The 16,515-nt window shown below is 39.8% G+C and overlaps 1 protein-coding gene across 1 annotated transcript; it reads right to left on the bottom strand.

Moving 5' to 3' along the window:
- Positions 1–12,243: 12,243 nt before the first annotated feature.
- Positions 12,244–16,292, bottom strand: LOC149822822 (phytosulfokine receptor 2-like). Its single transcript, XM_089980068.1, has 2 exons — positions 13,929–16,292; positions 12,244–13,793 (listed from the first exon to the last, which is right to left on the bottom strand). The coding sequence occupies exons 1-2, from the start codon at positions 15,715–15,717 to the stop codon at positions 12,583–12,585; spliced, it is 3,000 nt and encodes a 999-aa protein (XP_089836194.1). The 5' UTR covers positions 15,718–16,292; the 3' UTR covers positions 12,244–12,582.
- Between the last annotated feature and the right edge of the window lie 223 nt (positions 16,293–16,515).

Here is a 16,515-nt window from a genome sequence, read left to right as displayed (position 1 = left end):
TTGCACCTTTTTTTTTTTTAATTTACAAGAAAAAACCATCCTCAGGATCCGAGATCTAGCGGCGCTGGCTCTGCCATACTTACAGTCGCTGTCTTGGCAGCATAAAACTCCATGAGCTTACCCCTTATTACTCTCAAAGAAAACATTTTTTGCCCTCTTACTCATGGCATCAGGACGAGACGCCGTAATTAAGCTGCATGTGAAAGGAAATTATCATTTGGGCAGCCATAAATAACTTAACATCCGTCGCAAATAAAAATGATAAACTTACATCAGCTGTCATATGTTAACAAGTATACTCCAACTCCTGTGTTGCATCCCATATATACTCTTACTAACAGAAAGTCACACAAAATTGGTGTCTTGCGTGTCCTTTCAGGCGTGTCCATGTGACATCAATATTCCATGTGGTGCTTTTCAATGTGATTGTTTTTTCTTTCTAAAGCTAGCAATTAATCAGACAGGAGTGTTAACAGATCCAGGGGTGATCATATCAACTAAATCCCAATCCCAGATTTTTACCTGTTTTGTTTTTAGCTCAAACCTGGGATTGGGATTTGCATGTATAAAATTTGCATAATCAGCTTACATGAGCCAAGCCGAGCCGAACAGTCCTCAAGCTCAGCCCGACCACACATTGGGTCCCTCCTACCCACCGGGGAGTACACCCAGCTTCGACCTTGCAGCAAAGAGTGACCACTTTGAGTTTCAAACTCATGACGTTCACAAGTTACCCCTACAGAAGAGCGGAGCCCTTGTGGGGCAACATAATGAATTCATATCAAGGTGAACACGAGCTCTTCTTATGAGAGCGAGTCAAACTGAGCCCAATGGCTTGGTTCATTTACCAGCCTAGTAACAAGCATATGGCAATATGGGTCACCACTCATGATGTTGTAGTTGCACAAGCCAGTGTGGGTTAGATCTAAATCAAGTCATAAAACCAACAAGCCAAACGGGTGGAAAGACTAGCACCAAGGTGTTTTCATCCAAATAGGAGTATTCGATGTGCTTTCGATGGAAATAAAGATCAATGGACACCAATCAGATCAACACAAACATCAGAAATTGTAACCCCCTCCGACGAGATCGCCAGAGGGGATAAACATTAACGAAATAAATAAAAAGAGAAAGTCGGTTTCCCAATTAGGGAAACCGCCTTTCCCATGAGAGGTTGAGGATGAGGATAAACCTCACCCCACGATCGTCGGGGGGTGAGGGTTATCCTCACCCCACCGTGAGGGGTATAAATAGCTTTTACTGTGTGCCCTTCCCCTCACTCGAGCAAGAGGAAGCTGAGAGAGGGCGACTGAGAGAGTGAGAGAGAGGGCGATAGAGAGAGTGAGAAAGGAGCACTAACTGGCGACGACGACAGCGACAGTGACATCGACGATGGCAGTTAGGTGAGTACCTCCTCCTCTTCTCCTTCTTTATCTTCTTTTTTCCTTTTTCCAGTGAGTGAGGGCCTGCTATATATATATGTTCATGTTTGAGTTTTTAAGAAACCTTCCTATGCCTAGTATTAGCTATAGCGGGACTGCTATATGTTGATGACTTGTTGCATCCCGACTATGGTCTCAAGAGTATAAAAATACATATAATTACTCTCATTGAGCGATGAAGGTTTTTGTGCAATCGTTAGATCATAAATGCTTGAATTTAAAAGACCTCAATTTTATACATATCCTCATTTTATTCGACTACCTAAATTAATACGAGAATTCAAATGGTTGTTGCTATCACTGTGGATACACATTGGGACATGGTTGTACGTATTGAGAATGTACGTATTGCGGATTGAACAAGATAACAATGATGTAGTCATATTGCTTAAGATTTATGTAGTCATATTGCTTATGATTTTGTATGTGGCTTGTTGGTAAATACATATTTTTGTTATAATTGCATAATTGAGAAATACTATGAAGGCATGATAATACAAATCGAAACTGAGCATGACAAGTCTTTGTGGTGCCAAATGGGCACATATGATGCTAAGTGAATTTCATATAATTGAATCATGATTTCATGTAAATGTTATGACATTTTCAGTGTTGATTGATATATGCTTGTTCTGCAAATATTCGCCTAATAAAGAGTATTCGTCATGTCATGATCATGTGGAGGCCTAAGACTAAGCATGCGGTCTTGCGAGACCATTATAGTGCCATACGAGCACTTATGAAAAGGTATACTTGAGACATGCCTTATGAATGCATGGTCAATGGGGGTACCACACGTACACCCGAGCTCAGACATAAAACTTTAAAATGCTAAAAGTATGAGTACTCGACACATAGTTGAGCCAAAATTCTGAAAAAAAAAACATGGTTGTTGCCTATTGGGCATTTGATGGGTAAAGTGCATACACTGAGATCACCCCGAGTGTGGGTTGGGATTTTGGAAATCTCCGATTGTGCAATGACTTGCACACAGAATAAACAAGAATGAAAAATATGCACATATAAAATAAAATGAGGGGATTTTGAGTATACCTAAAAGACGATATATGTTACTGGTTTTCCGGGATAATGGGTTTACCTGAAAACAATATATGTTACTGGTTTCCCAGGGCTCTGGGTACACCTGAAAGATGGTGTATGTTACTGGACCCATGGTCTACCTTTGAGAGAGTAGATGGTACAAACTCCGTTGAAAACTCTAGTTTTGTGAGAGCGAGGCATCTCACACGGTCTCCAGTCCTCGGAGTTAGGGGGTCAGGACTACCGATTCGTCCTAGGTGGTAGATCCAAGTCTTCTGCAGAAGTACAGGGTGCATCCTAATTCTAATTCTAGCCATTGGGGAGTACTCTCTCGGTCGTGAACCGTTCACTTTGGATATCTGTATGGCTAGTCATACGGGTTATAAAATAATAAACTCTTGTGTGGTCTCGGTCCGCTACGATGTCGAATGCATGTGCGTACCTACAGGGTAATTAACAAGATGAAACATAAAGTTAGTACATTGAGAAAAATCTTCAAGTAGTTGCATAATGCTTGATGTTGCAATTGTTAGAGCAAATTGTGATTCCTGTGTTGCATGACTCAAACTAGTTTTTCTTTATAAGAAAGATGTGATAACTTATAAATGATGTGTTGAACATTGGTGTTTGTGCTTTATGCACAATTTACATGCAATGCTTTAGTTAAGTCAGATGTATATCTACATTAGTTCCAAAGTGGTCATTACTTATATGAATATGGTTTATGCATATGATGGATCGTGCTTGATGTTGATGGAATATATCATGAAATACTTGACTTTAGTGACTTGTACATTTATCAATTGTTAACTAGTTATTAGTTCTATCTAAACATGTTGCACATATACTTGTACACATGACACCGTGCACATTCATATGGATATTATGCTTCTTACTCAGACATAGTAGTCTGACTCCTGAATTAATATTTTCAGGAAAATAGTATGGCAATCAATTGCGGTTGTCGCTGCGGACAGTGCCATGTGACCATATCTTCTTCAGATGTCCTGAGAATTTCTGACTTGTAATAAATCATCAAGTTGTAATTTAAAACTTGTAGTATTTCAATGCAAGAGTTTATTTTACTTAATGCCTTGAGTTTGTGCAATTACTTGTAACCCGCCCAAATAATTTGACTAAGGATTTAATAAAGTTTTTCCATTGTTGTTTTAAAAAAAAATTATTCCAAAATTTTAAAGTTAAATATTTGGGGCGTTACACATTGTGTCCTTAACAAGCTGGCGGACATCATCCCAAGAATTAACCGGGTCAATCGAACGCTTGGAGTTGATGCTGGCGGGAGAACTCTGAGAGCCCTGGCTGGAGGAGACAATGACTGGTGTGGTCTTCATATTACTCTCAAACCCGAACACACAACCCTTTTTGGGTTCACCAGTTGCAGTCACCTATGCTGCAGAATCAAAAGGCGAATGCTGAGTGGAGTCATCGCCATATCGATCTACCATCTGCTGCTTGTATGACTCCTACAAAGTAATGATTATAGTATGAATTAATAATTAAGAATTACAATGTTCATGGTAACTTGTATATTATAATATTTATTAATACAATAAATACATACAGTTATTGTTCTCGCCTTCTCTGATACGAACTCTCCCGTGCTCTTACGTTTATATGCTTCAACAAACATATCCTTGTAAGGCATAATGCCTCTTTTTTTTTGCTTCTTGCGAGGTTAAATGGTAAAAAAATTGTTTAAAAAGTATGCAACAATACTTATAAATTTGACATTATATATTGATGAGTTACAATTTTCTTCAGATGACTCCCAAAAGTCCTAGATCCATCTGTGTGTAGATGAGCATCTGGAATATTCGTTCGGTTTTGTGCATTCTTTGCTGAGCGATTTTGAAATTCATACCCCGCCCACTTGTTGCACATTGCATCCCAAAAATCTGACCTGATAGTAGGAGGGTCATGGCTCTTCCACTGCAGTAGATCATCTATCCCACCAGATGCTTTTATTGTTGTAGTCTTTATATTGTGCAGCATGTCTGCAAATCGACTGACAACCATCTTCTGCCATACCCGCCTCCTTCATCGCAGTAGCGAAGCGATTTGAAGTCTACAAATAATTTTAAACAGTTAGTAGACATTACTATAACAAAAACTTAAATATGAAACACATTAGCTATGATAAATGATTATATACCATGAATGAGGACCACAATCTGTCAAACACCTCCTTCAGGTACTCTTTCCATTAAGCGACCGATCCTGGTAGATGTTAAACTAGTGACTACCTAATCTCTCGTATTACTTATTGTGGTTCAAACCTCGTGCTGTATATGAATTGGTATACATTAACTATCGATATACACTATTTATAAGATAAGTATTGGATAAGTAAAATAAAATACTTACGATCGATTATCGATATACACTATTTGAATGAGTCATTGTATGTCAGACTGAGAAGACCCTGCATCCAGCGTTGTCTCGCGGCGTGTATGAATAACTGGTGTAGGTGGGTCATGTGCAGGCGAAACATCATCTATAGAAAATTGAGTTAGAAATTCACACAATGTACATTTAAACTAATCAAGTATACACTTAGTTAAATGATATACCTATTGAAGCAGCCTGTGAAGATGAAGGTTGAGACTGGCTACCACTAGGTGCCCGACCATTGTGACCTCCACGAACCATATTCTAACAAATAAAAATTTTATTTAGATCAGTTAGTTACACAACTCTATATCTTCATGGATACATAATCAAATCGAACTAGCATGGTCTCCGAACTACAAAAATAAGAGCATTTTTATTCTCATACATTCAAATCATGTTCAACATGATCTCCAAACTCCAGCAAAACAATTTTAGATATCCACAACTAATTGAGTGTGTGAGCAGGAAAGTGTTGCATCCAAGAAAGTAAATAACATGTGATGTGCTTGCATCACTTACTCACCACGAGTATTTACCCGATTTGCATGCTTTTGTATTTGCATTTGCATTTTTCTTGTTTTTTTTTTTTTTGCATGTCATTTTAAGCTGCATACAATGCTTATCATTAAGCATCACGCATTTTGCTTTGCTACGCACCTGCAATGCACATTTATATAGGCAATACAATGCAATTTCTAACATTTACATTCCTATCATACAACATGAATAACATCGCCCGCTTCTAATTTTTTCCAAGCCCGAACGAGGGCAGTCATCGCCTGCTTCTTCTTCTTCTTTTGCTAGGGTGGTTAGCCAGAGACCCCCCCCCCCCCAAGGAGGGTTGGCCCCAAACAAGAAACCATCACTATAAACCAGTTCAATGCTTTGGATGACCCGCAGTTGGATGGAATCCTAAAGTTATGGAGACAACATATGCAAGAGGCAAACTTAGAGGGCTCCAGACTGATTTTTAGAGACCCAAGTTTTGGTACCAAACTTAGAGGGCTCCTGCCTGACAAGCTCGACGTAGGAAGAAGGCAACCCTCACAAGATGAGAAAAATGGTAGGGCTCAGCCCCGACCAAGCCTACAAGGCGATGCAGAATCCAACCCTATCGTCTACCGAAAAGAGAAAGGAGAAACAAAGAAAGAAGAGAAAATGGGTTTTACCTGAGAACCGCTAGCTTCGAGGTTCTGTCGAAGGCTGTTCAGACAAAAGCGATGAGAACGGCTCCGGTTGCCCGGAGGATACAAGGAAGAAGGAACGGAAGGTCGGCGACTGCTTTCGTCAGTCGCGCTAGTCGACAGTGGTAGCAGAGAGGAAAGAAGGTTGGCGGTGAGGGACTACCGGTGATGGTCGAAGGTCGTCGACAGATACGACATGGCAAAAGGGGAAACAAGGGAGCGACGATGACAGAGAGCCCGATTTGGGGGTGGCCTCCGGTGAGGTGAGGATAGGGGCTCAGGGAAGGGAGCAGCGGCGAGGTGGCTTCAGCATGGGTTTCCGGCGGCAGGGAGGGTCGCTTGATGCTGGGAGGGTTGCCAAAGGCAAAGGGGCGTGCGACAAAGGGTTAGGGTTCTCTGACTGGGAACCTGATTTGGGGGTAATCAGAGAGAGAGACACAAACAGAGAGAGAGAGAGAATTTCACATCTTAGACGAGCTTACATCCAAAATTAGCAACGAAAAAAATTTGTCACAAATTTCATCGCAAATTAGTGACGGAAAAATTTTGTCACAAATTTCATCGCAAATTAGCGACGGAGTGGCGACGAAAAAATTTCGTCGCTCATCCGTCGCTAAGTTGTGATGGAAATTTTTTGTTGTTAATCCCGCATTTAATTCTAATTTTAACGACAATTTATTTTCTCTATCTAATTCGTCGCTAATTTACGACAGAAAAAATTTGTCAAAAATTTTCATTGCTAATTAACGTTTTTCTTGTAGTGTAATACAAACAATAGACAAATAATGTCTTCTTCTTGTTTTTCTCAACAATAAACATAATACAAGCAATAAACAAAATACAAGCAATAAACAAATAACACGTCTTCTTTTTCTTCTTCTTCTTCAACTCGTCCCCATCCTCCTTAAAGAAGAAAACAAATGATATGTATTAAAAAAACAAAAAAAAAACTAGCGACCGCCTTGGTGCCACCTTTGACAACTACGGTAAGGAGTTTTCCTACTTCAATATTTATGTCATAGGGACTTGGCAAAAGGGCCCTCGCACCTGCATCGATGCGATGTGACGCGGGTGTAGGTGCTGCACCTAGTGCGGCAAACAGGTTAAGAGAGAGAGAGAGAGAGAGAGAGCTGGGGTCATCCTCTTCCTTCATTTCGCTCTCTTGTTATGCCTCTTACTCCTCTGAGATTTCGCCCTGTCGATCTCGAATCATGATCGATCCAAATAAATACATATTTTAAATATCATAAAAAAAGTAAAAAAATCAATCAATAGAGAGAGAGGGTCAAACCCAAAGAACGAGAGCGATGTTCGAGGATTGCGGGAATGACGAAGCCGTGATTTCAAGAATAAAGAGAGAGAGAGATAGGGTTACCTATCTACACACAGAGAGAGGGCTGGGGTCCTCCTCCTCCTTCTTTTCACTCTCCTCTTGTTCTGCCTCCTCTTCTTCCTACTCTATTTCTACATCTTATCCTACTCTTTTTTGTCTCCTCTTTTTGCGCCCCCTCCTACATCTCTTCCTTTTGCTTCCAGCCCATGCCCTAATATGATATTTTACCAGGTGTCACATGGAGCCCAATGGCTGCCCCAGAACCTACAGACAGGAGGCAGAAATACAAATGCAAGGGAGATGGATCGATTATGCTACTAAGGTTCGAACAGTAGGATATGGGCTAGGTCATAACATATCCAAATTTGAATTATCGTAGATCCAAATATGAACTATAGCAGCATCATTAGATTAATCTGGATCTGAAATTTATACTGCAATAATGTATACATTAAAAATAGTTGAAAACAAAAAGCTTTACATGTAAAACATGCATAAGATCTAGAGCCAAATGCAAAAGGAATTATGATCCGAAATAAAACCTTAGATTGAGGAAAAGTCCGATTATATAAGCCCAAAATTTGTTCCATATACATATTTTGATCTTACTTTAAGATCCATATCCTAGAACAATGCAGCAGATTCTGATAAAAGGCCTTGGGCAAAATTCAATACATTTGCCCCAGTAGTTGGTAGGTCATGGTCTGTAAGGATGTCAACGGTTTGAATTAAAGTCAGGTATGACTGAATCCAAGTCCATCGGATTCAGTAGAAACAAGACTATTTGATTAATAATTGGATTCATATTCGGTACAAGTATGACATTTGAATCTGAAGCCAAACTGAATCTGACTGATATGCAAAGAACACTTGCAAAAAGAAAGTTATCAAAGTGGGATCCAGATCAGATGTTAGCATTGCTCATTCGAATATGAATCTGAGTCCAAATCCAATTAGGTTTAGGGTGAGCTTGAGCCTCTACCAAGGCTGGTTCAACTGATGCGAGCCCTAGCCTTGCGCAAGGGTTAGCCATACTCACGTTCAGCTAGCGCGTGAGCCTCACGACCCTTCCACTCCCTCTCTCTCTCTCTCTGACTTGTTTGGTGGTGGTGGTGGTGGTGGTCGTCATCTTCATCTTTCTTTTTTTCTTTTTTTCTTTTTTTACTTTTGATTTTTTTGGGATTTTTCTTTTGTAAGTACATTGGTTTTTGTTTCCTAAGCAGTCGTTTTAGTAGAATTCGGGACCTAACAATGTTTGGTTTGTAATATGAACAGGAGCAGATGATTCCTCATCTCTCCATTTTCAAGAAGCAAACCCATAGTCCAACATTGTAGACTTGACTATCAAGAGTAAGCAATGGAATGATTAGATGGCCAAGAGCAAGTGATAGAATAAGAACCCTGAAAAGAGAAGCATGTTCATTAGACGATTTCAAAACCCGAAAAGAGTCATATTGAGACTGATCAATAGGAAAAAGAGTTGCCATTAGTAGAAAAATGAGTTCATGGCAGGACAAAGAAGTTTCCAAAGTCTTTCTAATTTTTGCTCTAAGTTTATTCAGACGCAGATTGGGCAGGTTGTCCAGATGATCGTAAATCAATAGGCGATTATATTATTTTCTTTGGTAGTAATTCGACGTTGCAGAGTTCGTCTAAGCAATATATTGTTGCTAGATCTAGCACAGAGGTAGAGTATCATATTGCTGTAAACAATATTGTTGAATTGACTTGGGTAAGTTTCCTGTTAGAAGAGCTTGGGGTTTATGGAGATCGATGTTCATTTTGTTTGTGATAGAGTTGCTAAATATATTCCATGGGAAGATCTGGTTGCTGATATTTTTACCAAACCCTCTGTCACTAAGCGTGTTGAATTCCATAGACAAGCTGGATATGAGTGATGAACCAAAAGAGATTAGTCTTGCAATATTAAAGAAGGGCAATGACAGTAGGAGATCTTCACAATTAAGTCATTCTTGTGAGTCTTGTTTTGTCAATGAGAGTAATAGGAAAGAGTCCAATGAGCTTTGTAATTCTGATGAGGAAGGTTACCTTACTAAACAATCTTGTAATCTATAAAAGTGAAAGAGCAAGGAACCTCCTCTCACATCATTGATCTAAGTGAGAGGAGAGATATTATGGAAGTAGGTCTGTTTTGTGCATGTGGTTTGAACACTGATAATACTGATTGGGTTGAATCTTTTGGATTCACCCAAATTTTAACTAGGGGTGTCAACGGATCGGGTTTGGTTCAGACACAGGTGGAACCAGACCTGACCCCTATTTTCAGGTATGGTATTGGGTTTGGACCTGAGTCTAATCGAACCCACCATAAGAAAAAACATACCTGAACCTGATAAGAACTACATGAACCAGACCCAGGCCATACTCGGTAAAATAATATATTTTTATTATCTTTATATTGAAAAATTACCGGTCTTAGTCGGAACTCAGGTTGGGCCTAAGTCTGTTACAAAATTTCACACACTATACCCAGCTCCATGTATTAAGCGGAGGTCTTCTTATTTATCACCATACCCAGATGCTATAGTGTTTGGTATGGGTGGGGTTTACCACCCCTTAATTTTAACCACAGAAAGACACATGTCAAAATAATATTAAAAATATAAAAAAACTACTTTGACTATTTTTCAATTTTTATTTGAAATTTGCCGATTTAAGCCAGTTGCATATCAATTTTCAGGCGATACAATACTAATCAGGTGATTTAGGCCCGATACTAACAACATTAGGCTAGCCGCGGTCGGTGATAGGGTTTTTTTTCCTAGAATTCTAAGAAAAAAATGGAAGGGTTAAATAAGGCGGAATTTATTCAGTTGTTCATTTTGGATTGGATTTTTTACTTGACCCACTAACAACACTTAGTTTTGATTGAATTTCTGGGTCGCGTCCACTGCACCAGAGTCTAGCAGGAAATGGACCTGGTTATCTGCATGTACTTGATTTGATAATGAGTTAAAAAGAAAAGCCCAAATGGGCCTTAATTCTTGAGTTTTATAACTCTTTGACCCCCAACTTGGTGTGTCAACAGGTCGGGTTTGATTCGGACTCAGGTAGAAAAGAGTTGAACCCAATTTTTGGGTACGATATTGGGTCCTGACTTGAGTATAATCGGGTTCACTATAAGAGAAACCATACTCGAACCCGATAATTAAGAACTATATGAACCGGACCTATAAAATATCATTTGTTATCATTTTTACATTGAAAATTTGCAGGTCTTAATTGGAACTCGGGTATAAAATTTTACAAACTATGCTCGGATCCATGTATTAATTTGACCTTTGGGGCCGAACCTGGGCATTAATTGGATCTTATTATTTATCACTAAACCCGAACTCTATAGGGTTTGGTTCGGATCAGGTGTGGGTAAACAACTCTATACGAGACTTCATCTCAAGTCATTTGAATAAAAAACTTCATTATAGGTCTTAAGATTGTAAACTCTATTGAGAGACCACTAAAGATCTTTTATGATAATGAAATTGTGTCATTCTCAAATAACAAGAGTTTAACATTGTGTCAACACATGAAGTTAAAGTACTTTGTTGTTAAAGAAATGATTGAGAATCATTTAATATGTATTGATACAATCAATACAAAAGAAATAATTGTGAATCTTCTTACTAAAGGGCTATCATCCAGATTATATTTCCAACATATAAAGTTGATGACTTTGTTTGATTCCTTTTGATTTATGACAATACGTTATGGTTATATGTGATCACATTTATAAAGCTAAATCGATTTTTTATAGCTTTGTTGATTCTGCATAAAGGATTTCTCATTTAGATAGAGAAAATAGTAAAATAACAATATTAAAAGACCAATAGAATGAGTTAGAGACCAACCTATTCATTACGATAATTTCAATATACTAAAAAATGAAAATGAATTATACTGTAGTGCATGAAAATATGACATTTCATAAAGAAGTGTTCATTTTCATAACTCGTATAATTCATTCTTATGTTACAGCATAACATGTGAACCTACATGAAAATTGAATCGAGATAACAGTAAAACCTTGATGAAGTGTTTTTTCATGTCAATGGGTTAAGTGAAAGAATGTTGAAATATAGATCGTATCCAACCTTATTTAACCCAATTTGATATAAGTAAATCATGAGATAGCATGACTCATGTTAATTCAAGGACATTTATTGCAATTGCAGTAACCTCTCACTTTAGCTCCCACAACAAGCTTCTCATAGGTCTATAAAGAGGCATCAAGCAACCAAAAGGTGCTCTCTTTCTCTTATTTAGGTTCAGGGTCCTGCTCACTATCGACTTGACCGGATCCTGCTCACTATCGACTTGACAGCCTAAGCTCATCATGGGCATCAATAGGCTAAGGAGAACGCCGTGCACCTGCAACAACGCTTTTTTCATCCATGACATCTACCGGTACGTGTACTTGCTTTTACATTCTGGTTTAGAATATCCTCAAACTTAAATTTGCTTTATCCTGAGAACACTAAGACTCAAGAATAGTCACCAACCTATCAACTGCCATACTTTAACATCTTCATTCTACTAATTAATAATCCAGGCAACAACACAAGGGCTAATATACCTTGAGAAATCAGGACATAGTCTTCAAGTAAACTGAATCCCAAGGGTGGCTGCGGAAGGCAAACTTTGTCATAGATCTTAAATTTTTATCAGCAAATACTGACTGGCACATTGCATACATGGACATGCACATGCCTACATGAGCATGCATGCACAGACAGACACATGCCCACATGAGCAGACACAAACACCTTGCAGTGTGACCAAACACTCTTCTTGGAGAGAGAGATGGGTCTACAAGCAAATAGTGAGATTTGGTTAAGACATATAAGCATTGTATCTTAAACAGATCATAGTACACTGGTTGGATTTGTGATCATATGCTACCATGAAAAGCTTATCTCTTCAACCTTTATGTGAAGTTGCCAATTGCAAAGCTTGGCACTAATTCAACGTGTATGATATTACCTGAAAGGCATATTATATACAATCTCAAATGATGTATACACCCAGTCAGACAAGGGACAGCCCTTCTCTAATTTCAGCAACTCATCATTTGATGGAATGCTGAATTGGTTCAAATACTGTCCCCATTGCAGCTGTTTGGGGTAATCAACAGATAAACACAGAAACCAACTCATGTGATCTGTTCATCTTCATTTCTCACGGCATTGAGCAATGAGACAACCAGCTCGATTGATGGCCTCTGCTTTGGATCTATGTTTATGCATTTGCAAGCAATATCAAGTACTGCTAGAAGCTCTTTTTCATTATCCTTATTCCATATCAATGGCTCGAATACATTGGCATCTTTCATTTCTGACTTCATCTGGCGGACCCAAGCAACCAAGTCCCAGCAACCCTTTGATTTGCATACATCTACAGGTCTTTTACCAGTAAGAAGCTCCAAGATAACAACTCCCAAACTGTAAACATCACCCTTGAATGTAGCTGTCATGGTCTGACTATATTCAGGAGGAATATATCCCAATGTCCCTACAAGATCAGTTGTCACATGAGTATCATATGGCTTTAACAATCTTGATAGACCGAAATCAGCCAAATGAGCTTCAAATTTATCATTCAAGAGAATGTTGCTTGATTTCACATCACGATGGACAACGTTCACACATGCTTTATGCAAGTAAGCCAGCCCCTCTGCTGCGCCTCGAGCTATCTTCAGACGAGTCTCCCAGTCCAGTTCCGATCCTGCATCAAGCCGCTCATGCAACCAATAATCCAAGCTTCCATTCTCCATATAAGAGTATATTAGCAACCTGTCATCACCATACCTGCAATATCCTTGTAAAGAGACAAGGTTTTTGTGCTGAGCTTTTGAGAGTGCTTCTACTTCAGCCTGAAACTCACGTTCCATCTGACAAAAGTCCCCTGAAAGCCTCTTGATTGCAACTTTTATGCCATCTGGGAGATTTGCTTTATATACGAGACCAAATCCTCCACATCCAATAATGTTGGCTTGGTCGAAATTGTTGGTGGCCTTCAGGAGGTCACAGATGGTCAGCTCCTTTCCATTGGGATTTTGAAATAGAAGGACTAGTTTTGCACCCAAGTTGTCAGATATTCTGTGAGGACGACCAATTTTAGCTTCTTCATCACACTGGTTCACTACTTCTCTTCTTGACATGTTGAAAAAGACAACTGCTAGGAGCAATGCAATCCCAACACCAATACTAATTGTTATTCCTAGAATGGGTTTTCTTCCAGCTTGGCTTTTCAGGCTAGATGCTACTTCTGTGACATTGGCTTCACTACAAGGTGGAAAAGGTGCACCACACAGACAAAGATTTGCTTCAAAACTAGAGTTGGAGAAGCTGAAGAGCTGCCCACCTGTAGGAATTTGTCCACACAGGTGATTGTTTGCAACACTGAATTTTGATAGGAAGGTCAGCTTATTCAAAGACAGGGGGATGGACCCACAAAGATCATTGTAAGCTAGATCCAACACTTCTAAGTTCGACATACCTGAAATAGAATCAGGAATAGTTCCGGTAATGTTGTTCCTGCTCAAATCAAAGACATGGAGACCTTTCAACTGCCCAAACTCCGGCCATATCTTACCGTTGAGCCTGTTGTTGCTCAAAAATATTGATGGAGGGAAACCTGATATCTGATTGTATTGCATGCCATTGGCACTTTGGTTCCTCTTCACATACAGAGGGATATTCATATATGTGGCGGACCCTGAAGATGAATTGGTCGAAACAAGGCTCTTAAGCTGTGTCAGGCTTACCGGTATCTCCCCTGTAAGCGAATTGTTTGAGAGATCCAAGTAAAACAGGTTGTCCAATTCACCAATCCAAGATGGAATGCTTTCACTGAAATCATTCCATGACAGATCCAATACCTGTAATTTCTTGCACTTAAACAACCATCCAGGTAGTTGACCAGAAAGACCACAATTTCCGACAGCTAAAATAGTTAGCTTATCAAATCCAACTATATTGTCAGGGAAGACCTCTCCTTTGAAATTTTTTGTCAGGACGAGTGTAGTTAGGTTTCTGCAATTCTGCAGTACTCGCAATGTTTTCGAGATGTTTGTGAAGCTATTGTTTGACAACGACAGGAATGAAAGAGATTGAAGTGTACTGAATTCCTCAGGAATTTCGCCACTTAAATTGTTCTTAGCAATGCTCAAAGTTTTCAAATCTTTGCAATTTGACAAGCTAGAAGGAAGCATACCCTCAAACTTATTCGTGGCCAAATCGAGAGATTTGAGTTGAACCATACCTGTGAAGTCCAGATCAATCTTCCCAGTAAGAGAATTGTTCCGCAGGTCAAGCGTCTGCATTGAAGAACAGAGGTCCAGAGAGAGAGGCAACTGACCCGAGAAAAAATTTGAATGAGCGACCAACTGCTCAAATCTGGTCAGATTTCTAAAAACATCCGGCAATGAGCCGGAGAATCTGTTGCAGGAGATCACCAACGATTTAAGCTTCGCAAGATTGCCAATTCTTTCACTCAATTTACCAGAAAAATTATTCATGGGGATCGATAATTGCTCCAATGCTGTCAAGCTAAACAAATCACTCGGGAGCTCCCCATTGAGAGAATTACAGCCCATGAACAACTGGTCCATAGAAGTACAATTGCCAAGGCCTGCCGAAACAGCGCCTGAAAAACTATTATCGGAGAAATCTAGAGCCTGAATAGCAGCTGATCGGCCGCAAAGGACGGTCGGAATAAGCCCGCTGAAAGAATTTTTGCTGATGTTGAAGCTCATGAGCTTCGGATAGACAGGCATTGAATAAAAAAGACTACCATTGAAGAGATTACTGGAAATGTTAATCCATCGGATCGAATTCAAGCCAATCCCAGCCGAGTGGAAGAACGAACCTCTCAACTCATTGTAACTGAGATCAAGAAACTCCAATTCCACCAAGCTCGACAGCTCCCGCGGCACTTCACCGCCAAGCGAATTCATCGAAAGATCGAGAATCCGCAGACGATCCAAACGCCCCAACGACGGAGAAATCCTTCCTCTGAGGCCTCTCCCGCTCAACGCCAACCTCACCACCCTACTGGAGCTTGCATTCTCCACGGTCGCGCAAGAGACACCTTCCCAAGCGCAGCAATCAGAACCATTGAACCAATTCCACAAAACCGAGCGGTTCGTTAGGTTTCCGGCGAAATCCAGCAATGCTCGCGAATCACCAGCATCGCAGCTTCCCATTGCCGCGCTAGAAGAGCAAAGCAAAAGAACCACCACCACCATCGCCACCATCACCAACCATCTCAGAACACGAGACCCCATCTCTACCAAAATCCCAGAAATCACCAATACCACGCTGGAAATATGAACCCTAAGTCACCACCACCCTGAAGAGATGAATAGGAAGACCAAAAAGAAGAAGAAGAAGAGGAGAACTCATCTTGGGAGAACCCCAACTATCTTCTTCTACACTCCTTCAGCCCCCAAAAGAGAAAAAACAAAAAACAAAAGCACGCCCAATTTCATAAAATTGAAGCAATGGTTTGAAGAAAGGATCATGACCCATGGTTCAAAATTTGAAATAAAAAAGGCTTTTCTTCCTCTTTTTCAATCATAGCAGAGCATGAAGTACACAGAAAGAAAAGGAGAGGAAGGGGGTGAGAAACAAAAAAGAAAAAAAAAATCTCTTTTTGTTTTCTCTTGTAGTAGTTGGGCTGATGATGATCAGATTGCCCTAACCGTAGTCGGTGGGATATGGGTTTTTTCTCTCTATTGCCTCTATTTTTTTCTGCCTCTCACGCTTTTATCACAGGCATCTTACTGCTCCACTTTTTATAGAGCGGCGTAGAGAGAGAGGTCAACTGTGAGAGAGAGCTGGTGGGTAGCGCTGCGGTCGGCGGACGTCACGCCGTTGTTGCCGGTGACGGAGAGAAGTGGTGCATCTCTCTCTCTCTCTCTCTCTCTCTATATATATATATATATATATATAATATGAACAGAATTACTTTTAATGGTTTTTTTACATGTAAATGATTAAGTGTCTCAACGGGTCGGGTTGGGTTCGAACTCGGTTAGAATTAAATTAGACCAGATTTTAGGGTATGGTATCGAGTCCACTCA

Source organism: Nuphar pumila, chromosome 11, assembly GCF_984573655.1.
Source record: "Nuphar pumila chromosome 11, dmNupPumi1.hap1.1, whole genome shotgun sequence".
Lineage (NCBI taxonomy): Eukaryota > Viridiplantae > Streptophyta > Magnoliopsida > Nymphaeales > Nymphaeaceae > Nuphar > Nuphar pumila.
Note: the sequence above shows the minus strand (reverse complement) of the source record. Positions and strands in the feature narration are given on the sequence as shown.

Bases quoted from the DNA above. Each gene is read 5' to 3' on its own strand.
- LOC149822822 (XM_089980068.1), bottom strand. From the start codon at position 15,717: ATGGGGTCTCGTGTTCTGAGATGGTTGGTGATGGTGGCGATGGTGGTG. The intron at 13,794-13,928 runs GTATGTCGAACT...AAATTCCTACAG, and splicing joins TATTCCTGATTCTATTTCAG to GTGGGCAGCTCTTCAGCTTC.